Genomic DNA, 15,421 nt, shown 5'->3' with positions numbered 1-15,421 from the left:
CTCCTCTCACCCCCTCCCCCGTCTCCCGTGATCAGGCTAAGATCATGGATCACACAGAGGGAGTTATTTATAGACCAGGATTCCCAGGGGAGCTCCTTGCCCCACCGGGCATCTATGCACTCAGACAAAACCCCCCATGCATGTTTAGTCACAGTTTAGGAGGAACACGCTCATTTAAAATTCTAAAGTAGCCAAGACAGCGTGTGTCTGTGTGTGTGTGTGTGTGTGTCTGTGTGTGTGTGTGCGTGTGTCTGCGTGTGTGTGTGCGTGTGTGTGTGTGTGATAAAAACAAAGCAAGTGACAGCAGCGCAACGCTGGTGGATTAAGAATGAGTAGTAATCGCTGACATAGTGTTACCCAGCCGTGAGCCCCCTAGGTGCTTTAGCAGAGGAGGGAGGCAAACGCCATGGCGACTGGTGGGATTGTGGCCAGCAGTTGGTTGGTAAAGGGGGGGGCTAGAGACGGAGGAAGGACCAATGATGGTCGGCAGCGCGTTCAACACATGGTCTGCATGTGCAGTTCAGCACTTTACTGTCAAGTCAGGGATGGGTGTGTGTCTGTGTCTGTGTGTGTGTGTGTGTGTGCATGTTGATATATGTGATTGCATGTCCCTGGAGTGTGGCAGCTTGTACTGTATGTCACCACCTCTTTCTTTTTCTTCATCCCTCTTTCTCTCCTTCTCTGGTCAGTGTCCATGGACCGACTCCAACCGGGGTAAAGCAATCGAAAGCAACTAATCGAGTCATTTAAAGAGATAAACTCAGGGAAATGGGAAGGTAGAATGTAGTTATAAAACAAATTGCTGACATTTAGACACGTGTGTGTCTGTGTGTTTATACATGCACATACGGATTTATGTCATGTGTACGTAGGTGCAAGGTATGCCTGTATCTATTTGTGCAGAAATACCAATTTATGTTAAGGTATATTGTATATCGATATGCATGTTTCCATATTATTATTTGCACGTTAGGTATTGTTATGTACATGCACAATATACCACGAATCAATATAAGTTCAACTGTTTTGGAACTACATCTGTATACAGTATGTATACATGTTCTTTTCTATCAACATGAACTAATAAAAAGAGATAAAAAAAACACCTTAACTAGCCTATCTACAAGCTCTATCACTGTTCTGTGCACTGGCCACCAACCAAACAAAACTCTTATTATTAAATGATGCAGGAACAGAAAATGTAATCTAGCACAGAAATATAATCCACAAACATTTTTGATCAGAGAATAAAACACTTTTGCGGAACATTTCAGAACATTTCTTCCAGAGCTGAGCGATCAACAAACTAAAAAGTGTTCTCCAAAAACTGATTTGTTGAATTTAAAGTCCTCGTTTTGTTTAAAAACTTTCATGCATGTTTCCCTACACACACACACACACACACAGACACACAAACACATGCAAGTGCACAATAGGCTGTGTGGGGAGGGAACAGACGCAGCCACCGCCATCTGCTCCATTCAGTTTAAAAGGCTGCACTGAGTGGTGCTGAGCAAGAGTCTCTCCATACATCACTACCATTCAATAAACACTGCCACTACTCAAAGCTGCGCGCCCACACAGCAAATGAACACACGGACATACGCTCCTCTGCTCAAGTAAACACACACACACACACACACACACATACACACCCGGTAACATATCCATAGGCTGAATGAGTTTATATAAACACATGCATGCCTTTGGGATACACACCAACTAAACACAATACAACTATTTTACATCATATATAAACTTGTCCTGAAAAGCACACAATAAATTACAAAACCTGAATGAGAATTTCCAGCATCCACACACCAAATAAAACAAGAGATCTGTGCATAACAACAAGAGCTCTTACCCATCAGTTGTGCTGTGCGGTCCGGTTGTTGTGTGTGTGTGTGTGTGTGTGTGTGTGTGTGTGTGTGTGTGTGTATGTATGTGTGTGTGTGTGTGTGTGTGTGTGTGTGTGTGTGTGTGTGTAGTGTACAGTATCTGAGAGAGAAAGAGAGAGAGAGAGAAAGTGTGTGTTTGTAGCCAAAGTGAGACTCTGAACGGAGCTGTAAAGTCCACTGTAGCGAGAAAAATACAGCAGACCAACCTGGTTTTTGCGTAGTGAGAACAGATCTCTCTCCCTCCCTGTCTTTCACACTCTCCGTCTCTCACTCTATCGCTTCTCTGGGTTTCTCTCACTGACGTTCTTCGCTCTGCCCTCCGGCTGCCACTCTCTCTCCCTCCCTCTGTTCCTCTGGTCCCCTCCCACTCTCTCTCTCTCTCTCTCTCTCTCTCTCCCTCTCTCAGTGACATCAGAGGGCAGTCTCAGGCATGTTGAGCATTTTATGGGAGTCTCTCTGTAACTCACAGACCGGCAGAGAGGCAGAGGGCGTCAGATTGTGATCACATTCTCATTTGACTAGACAAACTCTGTGCTTTTATGAACCACCCCTGCATTTTCTGTTTTTAAGGCTCAATGTTCCTCGATGCGTGTTGTACTTGTTGCACGCACACATTTCTGGATCGTCTCCATGTAAAACCCTCCCACACACCAGCAGCCCAACAGAACAGACAGTTGTTGTGAAGTTGACTTGATGATAATGGCTGCTGCTGCTGCTGCTGCTGCTTGGCCTTGCAAACTGGAACACTTTACAACCACTGAAGACACAGCGTCTCTGTCCACTGCACACACACAGTCGATGCTGCTTACAGCTACGGCTTGGTGTCCGACCTCAATACTTTGTGAGTACCGTATGTTAGTGATTTTTGCTTAGATGCTCTGCCAGGGCTTTTTAAAACAGATATTTACAAATCTGTGCCTCTGAAGAGCTAGGTGTATTACCAAAAGAAGGCCGTGCTTGAGGGAAGGACGCTTCAAATAAATATCTAAGGAGCTGCATTGAAGCAAAAAAACTAAATATTAAAAAGGGAGTGTGTAACTTTTTACAGGTAAACTAATTTTTTTATTGCCAATGTGTGCACAGGTTGTAACCTAACCTAAAGAATGACACCTTCCACAACTTTCTGGGTTTACTCTATCAGCCTGTAGACTGCTTTTAATGGGAAGAACCCGGGCCTATTTTCTGGGATAATCCAACAAATGTGACGTCGTGCACGCTCATTAGTGCCTTAGCCGTAGCTAACGTTCAGTTAGAAATGGAGTCCACTAACGCCAACAAACGACAAGCCCCAACCACAACTCAGACTCAACGGAAGCACAAAAAAAAAAAGTTACAGTATATCTAGTGAAGCCCGTCTTGGAAATAGGGGTGTAAGAAAATATTGAAAAAAATCGAATAACGCGATATTATGTTTTGTGATATTGTATCGATTGTCCAAAACACTGTATCAAATTTGAATTAATAGTTTACTTGCGAAGATTAACTCAGTCAGTACTTTATTTAATTTGCAAAGAGCGCCCTCTCAGTGTACGTGTCCTCTCAGAGTAGTAGACTGTGATAAATGCAAATGCAGAACTGATTGCAATAAAAAGTAAACTTTTTTTTACTCCGATTTTATGCATATGGTGGCGTGTTCTTTATACTATGACAGATTTTCTTCAGTATTTCTTATATAAAATAAAGTACGTGCAGGTGGGAAGTCAGGTGAAGCATGAGAGAGAGAGAGCGGCGGCGAGTGCGTGAGAAAAGAGAGTTAGTTTAGCTTTGAGAATATCAAGGGAATGTCCGGTGTCTCCCCTGAGACTTCTGACCACGGTCGGCAGGCTGAAGCAGGAAAAGTTAACACTAAGATCAACATCGATTCATGGAGGGACCTTTGTTTTGTGAGCTAACATCACTGCCAAGCAGCTGAAGTATATGGTGATATAGTGGTTTTAGCTGGCTAATGTTGCTAAGGTTAATCAACATGATGCCTGTCAACCACGTTCGGTGTCGTGCGTGTAGGTAGTGCGAACACAGGCGACTTAATGGCCACAGGTGTCACTGTTAACAAGCAATTTCTGATTCTTACAGAGTCCCTTTAAGAAAATCAATCAATCAATCATTCTTAGAAAGAAAATGAGAACAATAAACAGAGAGAGAGAAACTGAATCAGAGGAGAGATACACATTTCTACATGGACGCCTGAAAAATGTGTTGCAGATGAGTGATGGATGGGGTTTGTATTGAATGATAATGAGGAGCAATTAGGGCGATTGAAGGACTCGCCCATCGAGTGGCATCAGAGTCCACTAACGACAAGTGCTCCTCTGGGGCGACACCTGACATATGTCCTCGCTGTCATATCAATGGGCAGTGTGATACTCAGCCAATAGGAGTGAATGCAAAGAGAGCAGGATGGGACTTACTGCAGTATGAATAGTTGTTTACTTGGTGAGTGTGTAATTGTATAAAAATGACCTAATTATGGGCCAGTCCTCATTTGCAAAAGTGGCTACTTTATAATCTCAGTTCAGACCCAAAGACTTGAGAAGTGACAGGATGCCAGTTGTGAACTGAACTTGATTGTGTTGGCAGCGAAGACTTAAACGGCGCTCTGCAGTAAAACGTGTCAACCAATGACAACCAATAGCGCTTGAAAGTTGTTTTCTACTCCTCTTCACTATGCTAGAAGCTCTCAACAAAATGAAGGTGAAACTGATCCTGACAATCAATAGCTTCCTTATACTCCACTATAAAACTTTATCGAGCTATTGTCAGAATAAACCCACAGGATCACATTGGAATATTTAAATTACATGCTCAACACTGAACAAACCCAAAAGCTACCGGCTCAGGAGAGTGAAATAAACAGCCTGCCACTTCAGAATGAATATGTGTGAACAAGGCGTAAGCATCAAACGCACAGCACTGGACACCACAAGACAAGTAGACATGGACGGATCGATGCCACATTTACTTCCACGTGATCTGATCAATACCCTAAAACTATGTGCAACGCAACAATCTGATTGCTCTAAACCAATATCGGGCAATAGGTATATCCCCGTATATTTAGAGATTTCTAACCAACTTATGTCTGAATATTTTACAAAGAGCTGAGTTAGATTAGTCTGACTAATTAGTCCTCTGTTCGGGTTGAAGATGGGTGAAGCTATGCTGGGAATTATGTGATGTCACCGAACTGTATGAACTAATAAGAATGATTAAGGTGTAATTAAAAAAAATGACGTAAGTGTAATTTGACCCACCCAGGTAACACAAACCTAACAGGAGGGTGGAGGAGATGTCTATCAAGTCTGTACACATCCATACAGCCTTGGGAAAATGTCCTGCAGTCTCGCCAGCTACACGGCACGCCCACTTTACTACAAGACACTCCCACTTCACTAAACAACACACCCCCTGAGATAACTACCAGGATGAACAAAGTTATTTAACCCAAAACACAATCTTTTTCTGAACCTAATCAAATAGTTTTGGTGCATAAACCTAATCAAATAGTTTTGGTGCATAAACCTAACCGAATAGTTTTGGTGCATAAACCTAATCAAATAGTTTTGGTGCATAAACCCAATCAAATAGTTTTGGTGCATAAACCTAACCAAATAGTTTTGGTGCATAAACCTAACCAAATAGTTTTGGCGCATAAACCTATCCAAATAGTTTTGGCGCATAAATCCTAACCAAATAGTTTTGGCGCATAAACGTAACCAAATAGGTTTGGTGGATAAACCTAATTAAATAGTCTGGGGCGTAAATCTAACCAAATAGTTTTGGCGCATGAACCTAACCAAATATTTTTGCCGCCTAATCCTAACCAAATAGTTTTGGCGCATAAACCTAACCAAATAGTTTTGGGACCTAAACCTAACCAAATAGTTTTGGCACCTAACCGAACGGGCGACAGATTAATCTTTTTTTTTGGGGGGGGGGGGGGAATTTAAATTTAAAACATAGAAAATGTAAACATGCTTTAAACCAGATGCGGTCAGTGTTTCTGTTTTTGTGTACTGCAGATGCCTCTCTCACCAGCATATGTAGTAAAAACCCAGTAAAAACCCAGTTAACTGATAACATGGAACAGAAATAATTATCAAAAACATATCAATGCACCCAGAGGTCCTTACATTGGTGTTTAAGAAATCTCTTTACTTCCGAAACCCCAACAATAATCACATTATCATGATCTTTTAGCAAACATCTCCTTATCTATTTTGTGTGTGCGTTTGTGTGTCCATGTGCATATGCAGGTGCGTGTGGACTGGTCTGTGTCTGTATGTGTTTGCAGGAGCTATTTTTGAAGTTCAGTGTAGAATCCAGGAAGCCAAGTTTTGTTTGATCAGACAACACACCCACACACCTGGCTGAGATAACGTTCTGCGTTATCTGCTTGGTGTGTGGCGTTGACGTCAAAGGCTTAGCCTCAGCTTCATGCAGCCATGACACCGATAACAGCAAAAGCCCAAAACCACAATGGCATACAGACGCGCACGCAAACACCAGTTCATTTTTAGAACTGGGAGAATCACCGTCGGGGGAGGGCAGTGACCAGGCTGAAACTGAGCAGAAGAGCACCACATGAACTTAGCTGGAAAAATCAATGCATACGGACATTAGGTTAGATGGAGGGTAACATGGTCAAAGATCAGTGGCGGTGAGCCGGCAGCTTGGCAAACAAAAATGAACAGTGGGACACATGTGGGCAGCTTTTGAAAATGTGTTTTTGGCCATACAACAGAGAAGAAAACAAATCCACAAAATGTGTTGAAGACTACCAGTGCATAGGGAGGCTGTTTAGATAAACTGCATATTACGCAAGCAATCACAGTTAGGCGAAGTAAAGTGGGCGACGCAATGCATGAATGTGATCTAGTGCGATATAGTGTACACTTTAAAGGGTAACTTGTGTATTTTTCAACCTTCAACCTTCTATTTCCCCATGGATTAGAATCTAACTGACTATTATCTGACTATATATGATTTCTGAACTTGGTCCAGTATTGAGAAGGAACGCTGTGGATGGCAGCTTCTCACAGGCTGCAATGTAATCCTATTGGGGCAAGTTGGCACCGTCATTAAGGTCCACTTTTAAGTGCTTGTTTTTGCCATGACGGGCTCTGATTGTTATTTTAAGTTTTCTGACAGACAGACAGAAAGAGTCTCGCTCAACGAGAATTCTCGTTCTGAAATCTTACCAGGTGACGCGTTGCCGGAAGACAACGGTGGAATAGTGGAATACTTCCATGGTGGAAACGCAAGTGCCAGCCGGGCAGAGTTTGTTGTGTTGGAGTACAGAATGCGTAGCTTAGTGTTATCTGAAAGATTTTCAATGTCATGGCTGAATGTTTAGATGATTTCAGCAATGTGGATGAAGTCTTTGAATTTGATGGGTGCCCGTATTTATTTGAGCCAGAGTATACGGATATTCAGATTTCTCAACGAGACTTCTCTTTGAGCGGGACTTAGACACAATGACAAACAGAGGTTCCTTTCCATAATGTTGCCAGACACTTATATTAACAATCTGAGCTCGTCAGTGGAAAAAAACAAGCACTTTTGGTGAACTTAACGTTACACTGACGCTGCTCTCTTGCTCATTTCACAGCTGCTTGTTAGAGTATTATCCCTCAATACTGGAACAATTTCAGAATTGATCTCCCCATTAATCAGACATAAAAACATGGGGGGAAAAGGGTTCAGGTTGAAAAACATTGAAGTTACCCTTTAATTCACAGAAAACACGATTGTCCATAGTCCATCGCAATTTCTCGCACATTGTTCAAAATGTACCTTAAAGGAAGATTTGTCAAGTATTTAATACTTTTATCAACATGGGAGTGGACAAATATGCTGCTTTATGCAAATGTATGTATATATTAATTATTGGAAATCAATTAACATCACAAAACAATGACAGATATTATCCAGAAACCCTCACAGGTACTGCATTTAGAATAAAACATACAGTATGCTCGAAACATAACATGGCAAACTGCAGCCCAACAGGCTACAACAGCTGTCAGTGTGTCAGTGTGTTGACTTGACTATGACTTGCCCCAAACTGCATGTGATTATCATAAAGTGGGCATGTCTGTAAAGGGGAGACTCGTGGGTACCCATAGAACCCATTTACATTCACATGAGGTCAGCGGTCAAGGGACATGCCAGTTTGAAAATTGCCATTCCAGTTTTTATTCACCAAAATTAAGCATGAGTTTGGAGCATTTTTAACCTCTTTCACGACACACAAGTATTATGTGGTACCTAAAGATTGCCAGTGGATTCCTTCATTTATAGATCTAGTTTCATATGATAGCAGTATCTTCACTCTAGCTTTAAAACTGAGCCGGCTGCATCCTAACAATTGCAAGTTGTGTTAATGCGTTAAAGAAATTGTTGGCGATAAAATTAATTTGCGTTAACGCATTATTATTGGGTTAACTTTGAAAGCCCTAATACAGTACTCTGTAATGAATGGTTAAAACTTGTCCATGTTGTGTAGTGGTTTCGTTAGCCGATGCTTTTTGCTGCAGTTAATTTTTGTCTTTTTGTGACTAGAATCTAAATCTTTGTGCACATAACCTGCTGCCAAAAGATCCTGTATTGACACTGAAAAGCGATACTGTATACTGTGCACAATCCATACCTGATGTATTTTGCTTTGTTTGATGGTAGTCAAGCCTGAGAGCTGTGATGCATCCTTCAGACCAGAACAGCCAATCAGAGACTGATCTGCTCTCCTACAGCCAACGAGTCAAATCAAAGCCCAATAATCACATCCACATCGACGGAACTGTGAAGGATTCATTTTATCACCTGTCCACGTGCACGACACGACGACCATCACATGTCTGCGTTTTTACACAATACGCAGAACCACGTGCCGGGACTTGGAGCACTTAAGGGGCCTTAATGATTCGGGCGTGTGTGCGCATATATACGAAAACAACATGTATGAATGAAAGTGTGTGTGTACGGGGAGGTGTGAGATATAAAGATGAGGCGATGCATGCCTATGTGGAAGAGGGCTTGTGCGGTTATTTGCAACAGCAAGTGAGAGAACCAGACAGGGCGATAAGTGAGCATATCCCAGATAAATAGCTTGTGTAGCTATCTGCATCAGAGTCAGCGTGCGCGTGTGCGTTAAATAATGCATGTGGCATAATGATTGCGAGGCATGCTGAAATACACAGTGTGGCAGCCAGGCAGACAGGACTGATGAATAAGTAATGGACGGCATCCACCTCGTAATGTACACACATGTGCACACACACACACACACAAGCATGCATGCAAACCATAACCACAAGCTGGCTCATGCTCAGGAGAGGGGGGTGGGGGTGGGGGGGATAGCAACTCTTATTTTTGTATCCTCTTATGCTCGTGTCTCCCCCCCCCCACACCCTCCCTCCCCTCCTCTCAACAGTGACAGTGGGGGTGGTGGGAGGAGGGTTGGCTTTTTTCATCCATCTCCCCTGAGAACCCCAGACTCGACTCCAAATATGGGAGATACTGTGTCGTTTATTATTGATTTAGGTTATTTATAATACACACTCTCATTCTCTCTGCAACCCCCCCTTTACATCTCTCTCTCTCTCTCTCTCTCTCTCTCTGCCTCCCGTCACATTCATTAGTATCTCTGGGACTCTCATTATACAGATACTAAATCTGAAATTTATATCATATTTATCATTGTGCTTACTAAAATAATCCTGTTCCAATACCTTAATTGTGAAATAAAAACACATTTAGGTCAGCGGTTCCCAGACTATTTTCTATAAAAAAAAAATTACAAATCCTCAAAAATAAAAAATCCTCAATTTGAATAAAGTGATTCAGTGTATGAAATTAGTCTGTCATCGACTTTCTTCAATTAATATATCACGTCAGTTTATTGAAAATGTTTTGACCACACAAGTCGGAACCAACTATGGCTGTCCCGAATACCATTTTTTGTGCTTCAAAGCCTCAATGAGGAATATTCGAAGGTATTCGAAGCTTCGCAGTGCGGCGCGTCGCAGCAGGCTGACCTGTTCTTCTGTCTCCATCTCCTCTGTTTCAGTGCGCGGTATACGGTGCTGCTGCCGCACTACTGTACACACATGCATCTCTACACACAATGATATCAGTCTGAGGATAACTACAGGCAACACTCGCAGGTCATTTCAGAGAGAGAGAGAGCGTTCCTATTGGCTGTGCTCCGACTGGTGGGCGGTGCTTGGTATTTCATCAGCAGATCTCAACATGGCTGCTGGGTCACAAACTTTCTCATTTTACAGCTAAACAGTACACTACAAGATGTTTCTGAGAACATTTGAGGAGAGAAATAGGTATTACAGTAACAGAATATTGATTCATATTTGATCAGCGTTGCCTAGTTTGATCGTTTTTTCGGAGTTCCCGAGTGATTGACTCGTGGCTCTCATATACAGAAGCTGGACGGCAGACTCCAGATCAGCTCGGATTGGTTGTTTTCCTCCAGTCTGGGAAATCTTGCAGATGCCGTTAGGAGCATCGGAGGACACCCGGAAGACACCCGGAGGACACCCGGAGGACACCCGGAAGACACCCGGAGGACACCCAGAGTACACAGAGGCACATGATTTCTTTCAGATTACCTGTTTCATGCACTGCTGTCAGGATATAAATCATATTTGCTCCACAACTACCCACTTAAATGTTGAATATAATGAATAATGCTGTGGGATCATTCCTAATCTCATGGGCTATTTTGGGATTCATACATTATTATTGCATACTTATATATAAAAAACACAAAAAGAAAAACAAAAAAGAAAGCATTCGAATACTGATTTGGAGGTTGATTACCATGGTAACGGTCGAAGCTTCGAAGCATTCGGGTCAGCCCTAAAAACAATCCTACGCAGCCACCACTTGAATCTAATTCTACAAATAGTATAATACTAATAATATTAGTGCAGCGTGATCTGCAACTGTGCACAAATGCTGAGTTTAAACAGAATGTGGCCTATTAAGTCGCAAAAAAATATATCTTTTTAAATAGTTACATATACAGACTTTTGTAGAAATCCAGTATATGTGTTATTATGATTTTACTTATACATGTGCACATCTAATATGACAATTTCAGAACAGACCTATCCTGGTACAGAATGTGAGAGTCCACCGCTTCACTCCCCTCTTATGTCTTCATTTAATACTGCTATAAAACACTGCTGAGGTGTAAAGAAAGTGTGTTATTGGGTGCCAAAATCTTGCACTCTCTCCTTCGCATATTCTTGCCACATCTCTTAGTTAGCCGGTGCACGGCAACAGACTGGAGGTTATTAAAAAAATATTTTAAAAGGCTTAACACATCAGCACAAGTAGGGCGATCAGCTGTGTTATCACTGGTCGGTGTTTTCAGCTGTCAGCGGCCTGTTTTTTGCGTAGCGAACAGATGCTCTCAATTCATTTAAATATGTCAACAATAAAACAATAAAGTACAGGTGGAGCAGACTCATATTAAACAGGCAGAACTCTTTCAATTCTCTATTGTCACTTAAAAGAGGAACACAAGTTATATGTTATTGCTTTTGTAAGATAGCCCGATAAAAAACATTGACAACAACTCCCAAATATCATTTGACCAGGCACATTTAAAATGAGGAAGTGTCTGCAGTGTTTGTTTGTGTGGGTCTACGCTGTATTGTGCGTCATGTTTATATGAAAAGAGGCAGGGAGAGTGATAGGAATCAATGTTACAGTCATAAAACTGTGAGTTGTTGTCTGTCTTTCTCTCTCTCACACACGCACGCACACAGAGCTTTGGCTGAATGACAATAAACTGTAGTGAAGCAGCTACAGTACAATATAACATCCTGAACAGCCAGCCGCTGACCCACCGGGCTGGAGACTCTTTGTTTAGAAGTAGAGTTGTCAGATACGACGATATCCAGTGAAACTATCTGCCAGCCTGTAGAGATGTTGCGATGCCGTGTCTACAGAAGGAGCGATCACGTTAACATCTCTGATTGTGTCAGGCCTGTGTTTTGGCTTGTGACCCATTAAAACAAAAAAAGACAACTTGTCAGCGTTTGCTTTGGAATAACTGTATTAGGACATTGCTGGCAATGTTGCAAATAAATGGGAAGGGCTGCTCTATGACAATAACAGAGTGCTACAGGAATGAGTCCTAAAACCTAGAGATGAGTTAGAAGTTTAGCACTTCTGGTTCCCTCGTCTGGAAGTCAACAGGGTTTATGGTTAGATGCCTGAAAAGTCTGTGGTTAACACACGTTTAAGGTATTTTAACGTTTTGTTCTACGATATATCAATAAATACCCCACTCGTGAATTTTGAAGCTTCTATAAGTCTTGAAAAAGGCGGTTGCTAACAAGAGGCTAAATGAGACTACTAAATGTCATCACGCCGACTCGTCCTCCGTTACAGCCTCGTTGTGTATACTCGCGCTCATGCGACCGTGGTGTAGTTAATTTATAGCCTACCGTTAGCTTTAGTGGTGTTCACTTGTGGAGATTATCTTAAGTAACAAATTGTGTAAGTATCATAAACGTTTGTTTGCCACAGAGCTTATTTTCTGCAATAATCCAAAACCCAATGGAAAAATCCCATTGGCTTTTTGTCGAGGGAACCAGGGCGGTTATTTAACAGAATTGTGATGAAGTACCATGATTTATTGGCTACAAAAGCCTACAAAGTGATTTTCAATTTAATTTCCAGAGAATCAACTATATCTTAGTATATGTGTATCTCTCTCTATCATGATATAGATATATAGATAGAAGATTTAGACCATGTTGCCAATCCTTATATACAAGCAGTACATAATCCGCACCTTAGTAACCATTTCTTTTCATGTCATGGCACAAGAAATCACACACACAAACAAACATGATTAAGGTGAGCGTTTTCAGACCTACGTTGTTTAGTCAGGTTGAATCAGACTCTGATTTGTTTTCCTCTTTGGCAGGATTAGTTTGAGCAGATCTGAAGTCACAGTCGTAGTCATACTGTGGACCTAAACGGCACCGAAACCCTTTAGAGGAAGTGGTCTTGTTGGTTGAGGTTTGAACGTGATCCGACCTCGATCTGACGGCGAGGCGAACTCTCCAAGTTCGAGCTAGGGATGCACCAACTCCGGATCGGATACCGGGCCGATACTGACTCATATAGCTGGATCCGGTATCGGTGACAATGGAGGTCGATCTATTCAATTAAATTCTGTTTATATACCATATACATTATAGACTGGAATTTTATTTGCTGTCTAAGTTTTTAACAATTTGCTGCTGCATTAACAAGGTTTCCACTCAAATTGTAATTCCTGTTCATTTTGAAGATTTTTTACCTAGTTGTTGGTGTACGGTTTATTATTTTAATGATAAATATCAATTCAGTAAATGTATATCAATGTATTTATTTGTCACCTCTTGTTTTACAAAGTTGTTATTTAAGTCAAGCCTTACACATAAAAGCATAATCCTGGTCACTTCCTTATTAATTAAATACTGGTATCGCATCAGTACTCGGTATCCGATACCCAAAGCCCAGGTATCTCTATCGGTATCGGGAATGAAAAAGTTGGCTCGTTGCATCCCCTAGATCAAGCTAAACCCCGCAGCGAGGTGTACAGCCAGGTGCGCTTTGCATACTGGGATACAGATGAGTGAAATCAACAGTTGCCTTCATGTTATTTACGCATATAGAACTTTCTTCAGGACCTTCTTCCTGCGTTTACTTTCTCACTCCCACCTCAGATATATCTAACCAATGAGCAGAGTAAATGTTCTCACATGGCTTTTTAGTGATCCATTTTTGTTCTCTTGAATTGTTGTCTTTGTGAAAAGAAACCAGACCGAGGGGAAAACACAAGTTTTCCAAGTCATCCACTGATTCAGCAGCAATACACATACTCCTTTCATGTGATGCCTGGCTAAAAACTATTTGGTGCTTAATTCTGCTGTACATGTGCACATAATGTGCCCACACACAAACAAAAGAGTCCATTACAATCCTCAGATCAAATTGACCTCATGCTGCCAATCTGATCTAGTTGAGGTGACAAAAGCGCTACAAAAATACCCGTAACAAGAACCAGCTCCTAACCCAGACCTCAAAAAACATCAAGGCTAACATCAAAACAGCTTCTTAAAAACCAGACAAGGTAAGAGAAGGAGATGTGTCTGCAGTGGAGGAGCTCCGTTCATTCATATTTTACGCCCTCTCCTTCCGTCTCAATGGTAATGCCCTTCCCAGTCTGCGCCGAGTTCGCAGCAGACAGAGAGCCATTAGCTGTCGGCCATGCTAAACTGAACTTATGAGAGATGTCAGCTTCCCACACTGCTCCCCCGTGCACTTTAAATCACACGGGTCACAGGAATGCCCCCTGTGCACTAAAGCTGGTCCCACAAACTCTTTATGTCCAGTGCAGATTAGAGCAACCTGCCTAAAATGGGCCATATCCGTATTTTCCTAGGTACAGTATATTTATGACATGCAGGTAAAGACGGTGCAGTACGTTACAGATATAAATGGAGCACTGCATCAAAACGAAAGTTCATTAAAAGTAATGACAGAAAAAGATCAAGGATTCATACTGTGAGAAAATACTGTGGGTTTTGTCATTTATCCAATTTCTTCCATGAAGCAATGGTCTGCGTTTGATGATCTACCTGTGGAGGCTTGTTTATTGTGCTCATTGGCAACTGAAGAGGAGGCAGTCTATTCCTGAACTTATTTTTCCAGTTACGCAAATGCACAAGTCTCTTCCCAATGACGTCTTGCAAGTTCACCCCACTTAGAAATCTAGTCCGACTGAACGATTGCAGACTGCAAACCATGGTCTATTTCTTTCTCTTCCATGAGTTTGTGGTAAAATGCAGTCCATCACTGACGGCCATGCTGTAACCATTAGGGCTGAGGGCTTGGCTGTAATGAACTCCTCTTCCCGGACATGGGAGGGCCGACCTCTGGTCACGGTGGTGCTGATAGCCAGAAGGTAGCGAAACCCTTTGCGATCGCAAAGCAAAGGTCTGAACCCTGGAGTGGTCATCCATAATAGATGGCTTCCAGAGGACTCCTCTGCTCTGGATTCAGATGGTCCTACTAGGGCTTTTAAAAGCCTTTACAAAACAGACCTCTGCATTAACAGGCAAGGAGTTTAAGAGGAAGTGAAAAGGGCAAAGCATCGGCGGAGTCAAACGGACATAATATCCATCTGTCTGTCTGTTTACATCTGTACATAAACAGACACACAGTCAATTGACAAAGTGTACATCTCAGGGATTCAGTTGATTTACTTGCTGCGGTGCCGTTCCTCTGTGCAGAGCTTTCCCGTTTCAATTTATGTTCAATTTTGCTAATTTTTTGCCCTGACCAATTGCAAAGCGGCTGGACGGTGGTGACCTTTGAGGGAACTGAGAGAGACCCGGAGCGTCCAAAATGGAGAAAGCTATCATATTAGCTGTTGTATGTAGGAGTGGATAGTACAAATACATTCGCTTGAATCAACCGTGTTGCTGTATGTTATCAGTTGG

General features: G+C 42.0%; 1 protein-coding gene and 1 long non-coding RNA gene across 10 annotated transcripts in view; one reads left to right on the top strand and one right to left on the bottom strand.

Moving 5' to 3' along the window:
- hdac4 (histone deacetylase 4) overlaps positions 1-15,421 on the bottom strand; it is a 223,446-nt gene that overhangs the window by 103,972 nt on the left and 104,053 nt on the right. For 2 of the 9 annotated variants that reach the window (XM_074658174.1, XM_074658176.1), the window contains exon 1: positions 2,105-2,261. The exons of 2 other annotated variants lie outside the window; for them this stretch is intronic. Coding sequence is in view for 4 of the 7 variants with exons in the window: in XM_074658168.1 (XP_074514269.1) it covers positions 1,865-1,868 (4 nt within the window). In the remaining 3 variants the exon portion in view is untranslated. 5 more of the 9 variants (XM_074658168.1, XM_074658167.1, XM_074658169.1 and 2 more) reach the window with 5 other exon arrangements.
- On the top strand, positions 2,363-11,948 carry LOC141782146 (uncharacterized). The gene is made up of 2 exons (XR_012597060.1): positions 2,363-2,739; positions 10,334-11,948. It is a non-coding gene; the product is annotated as an uncharacterized LOC141782146 (long non-coding RNA).

This window comes from Sebastes fasciatus, chromosome 14 (genome assembly GCF_043250625.1).
Source record: "Sebastes fasciatus isolate fSebFas1 chromosome 14, fSebFas1.pri, whole genome shotgun sequence".
Classification (NCBI taxonomy): Eukaryota; Metazoa; Chordata; class Actinopteri; order Perciformes; family Sebastidae; genus Sebastes; species Sebastes fasciatus.
Note: the sequence above shows the minus strand (reverse complement) of the source record. Positions and strands in the feature narration are given on the sequence as shown.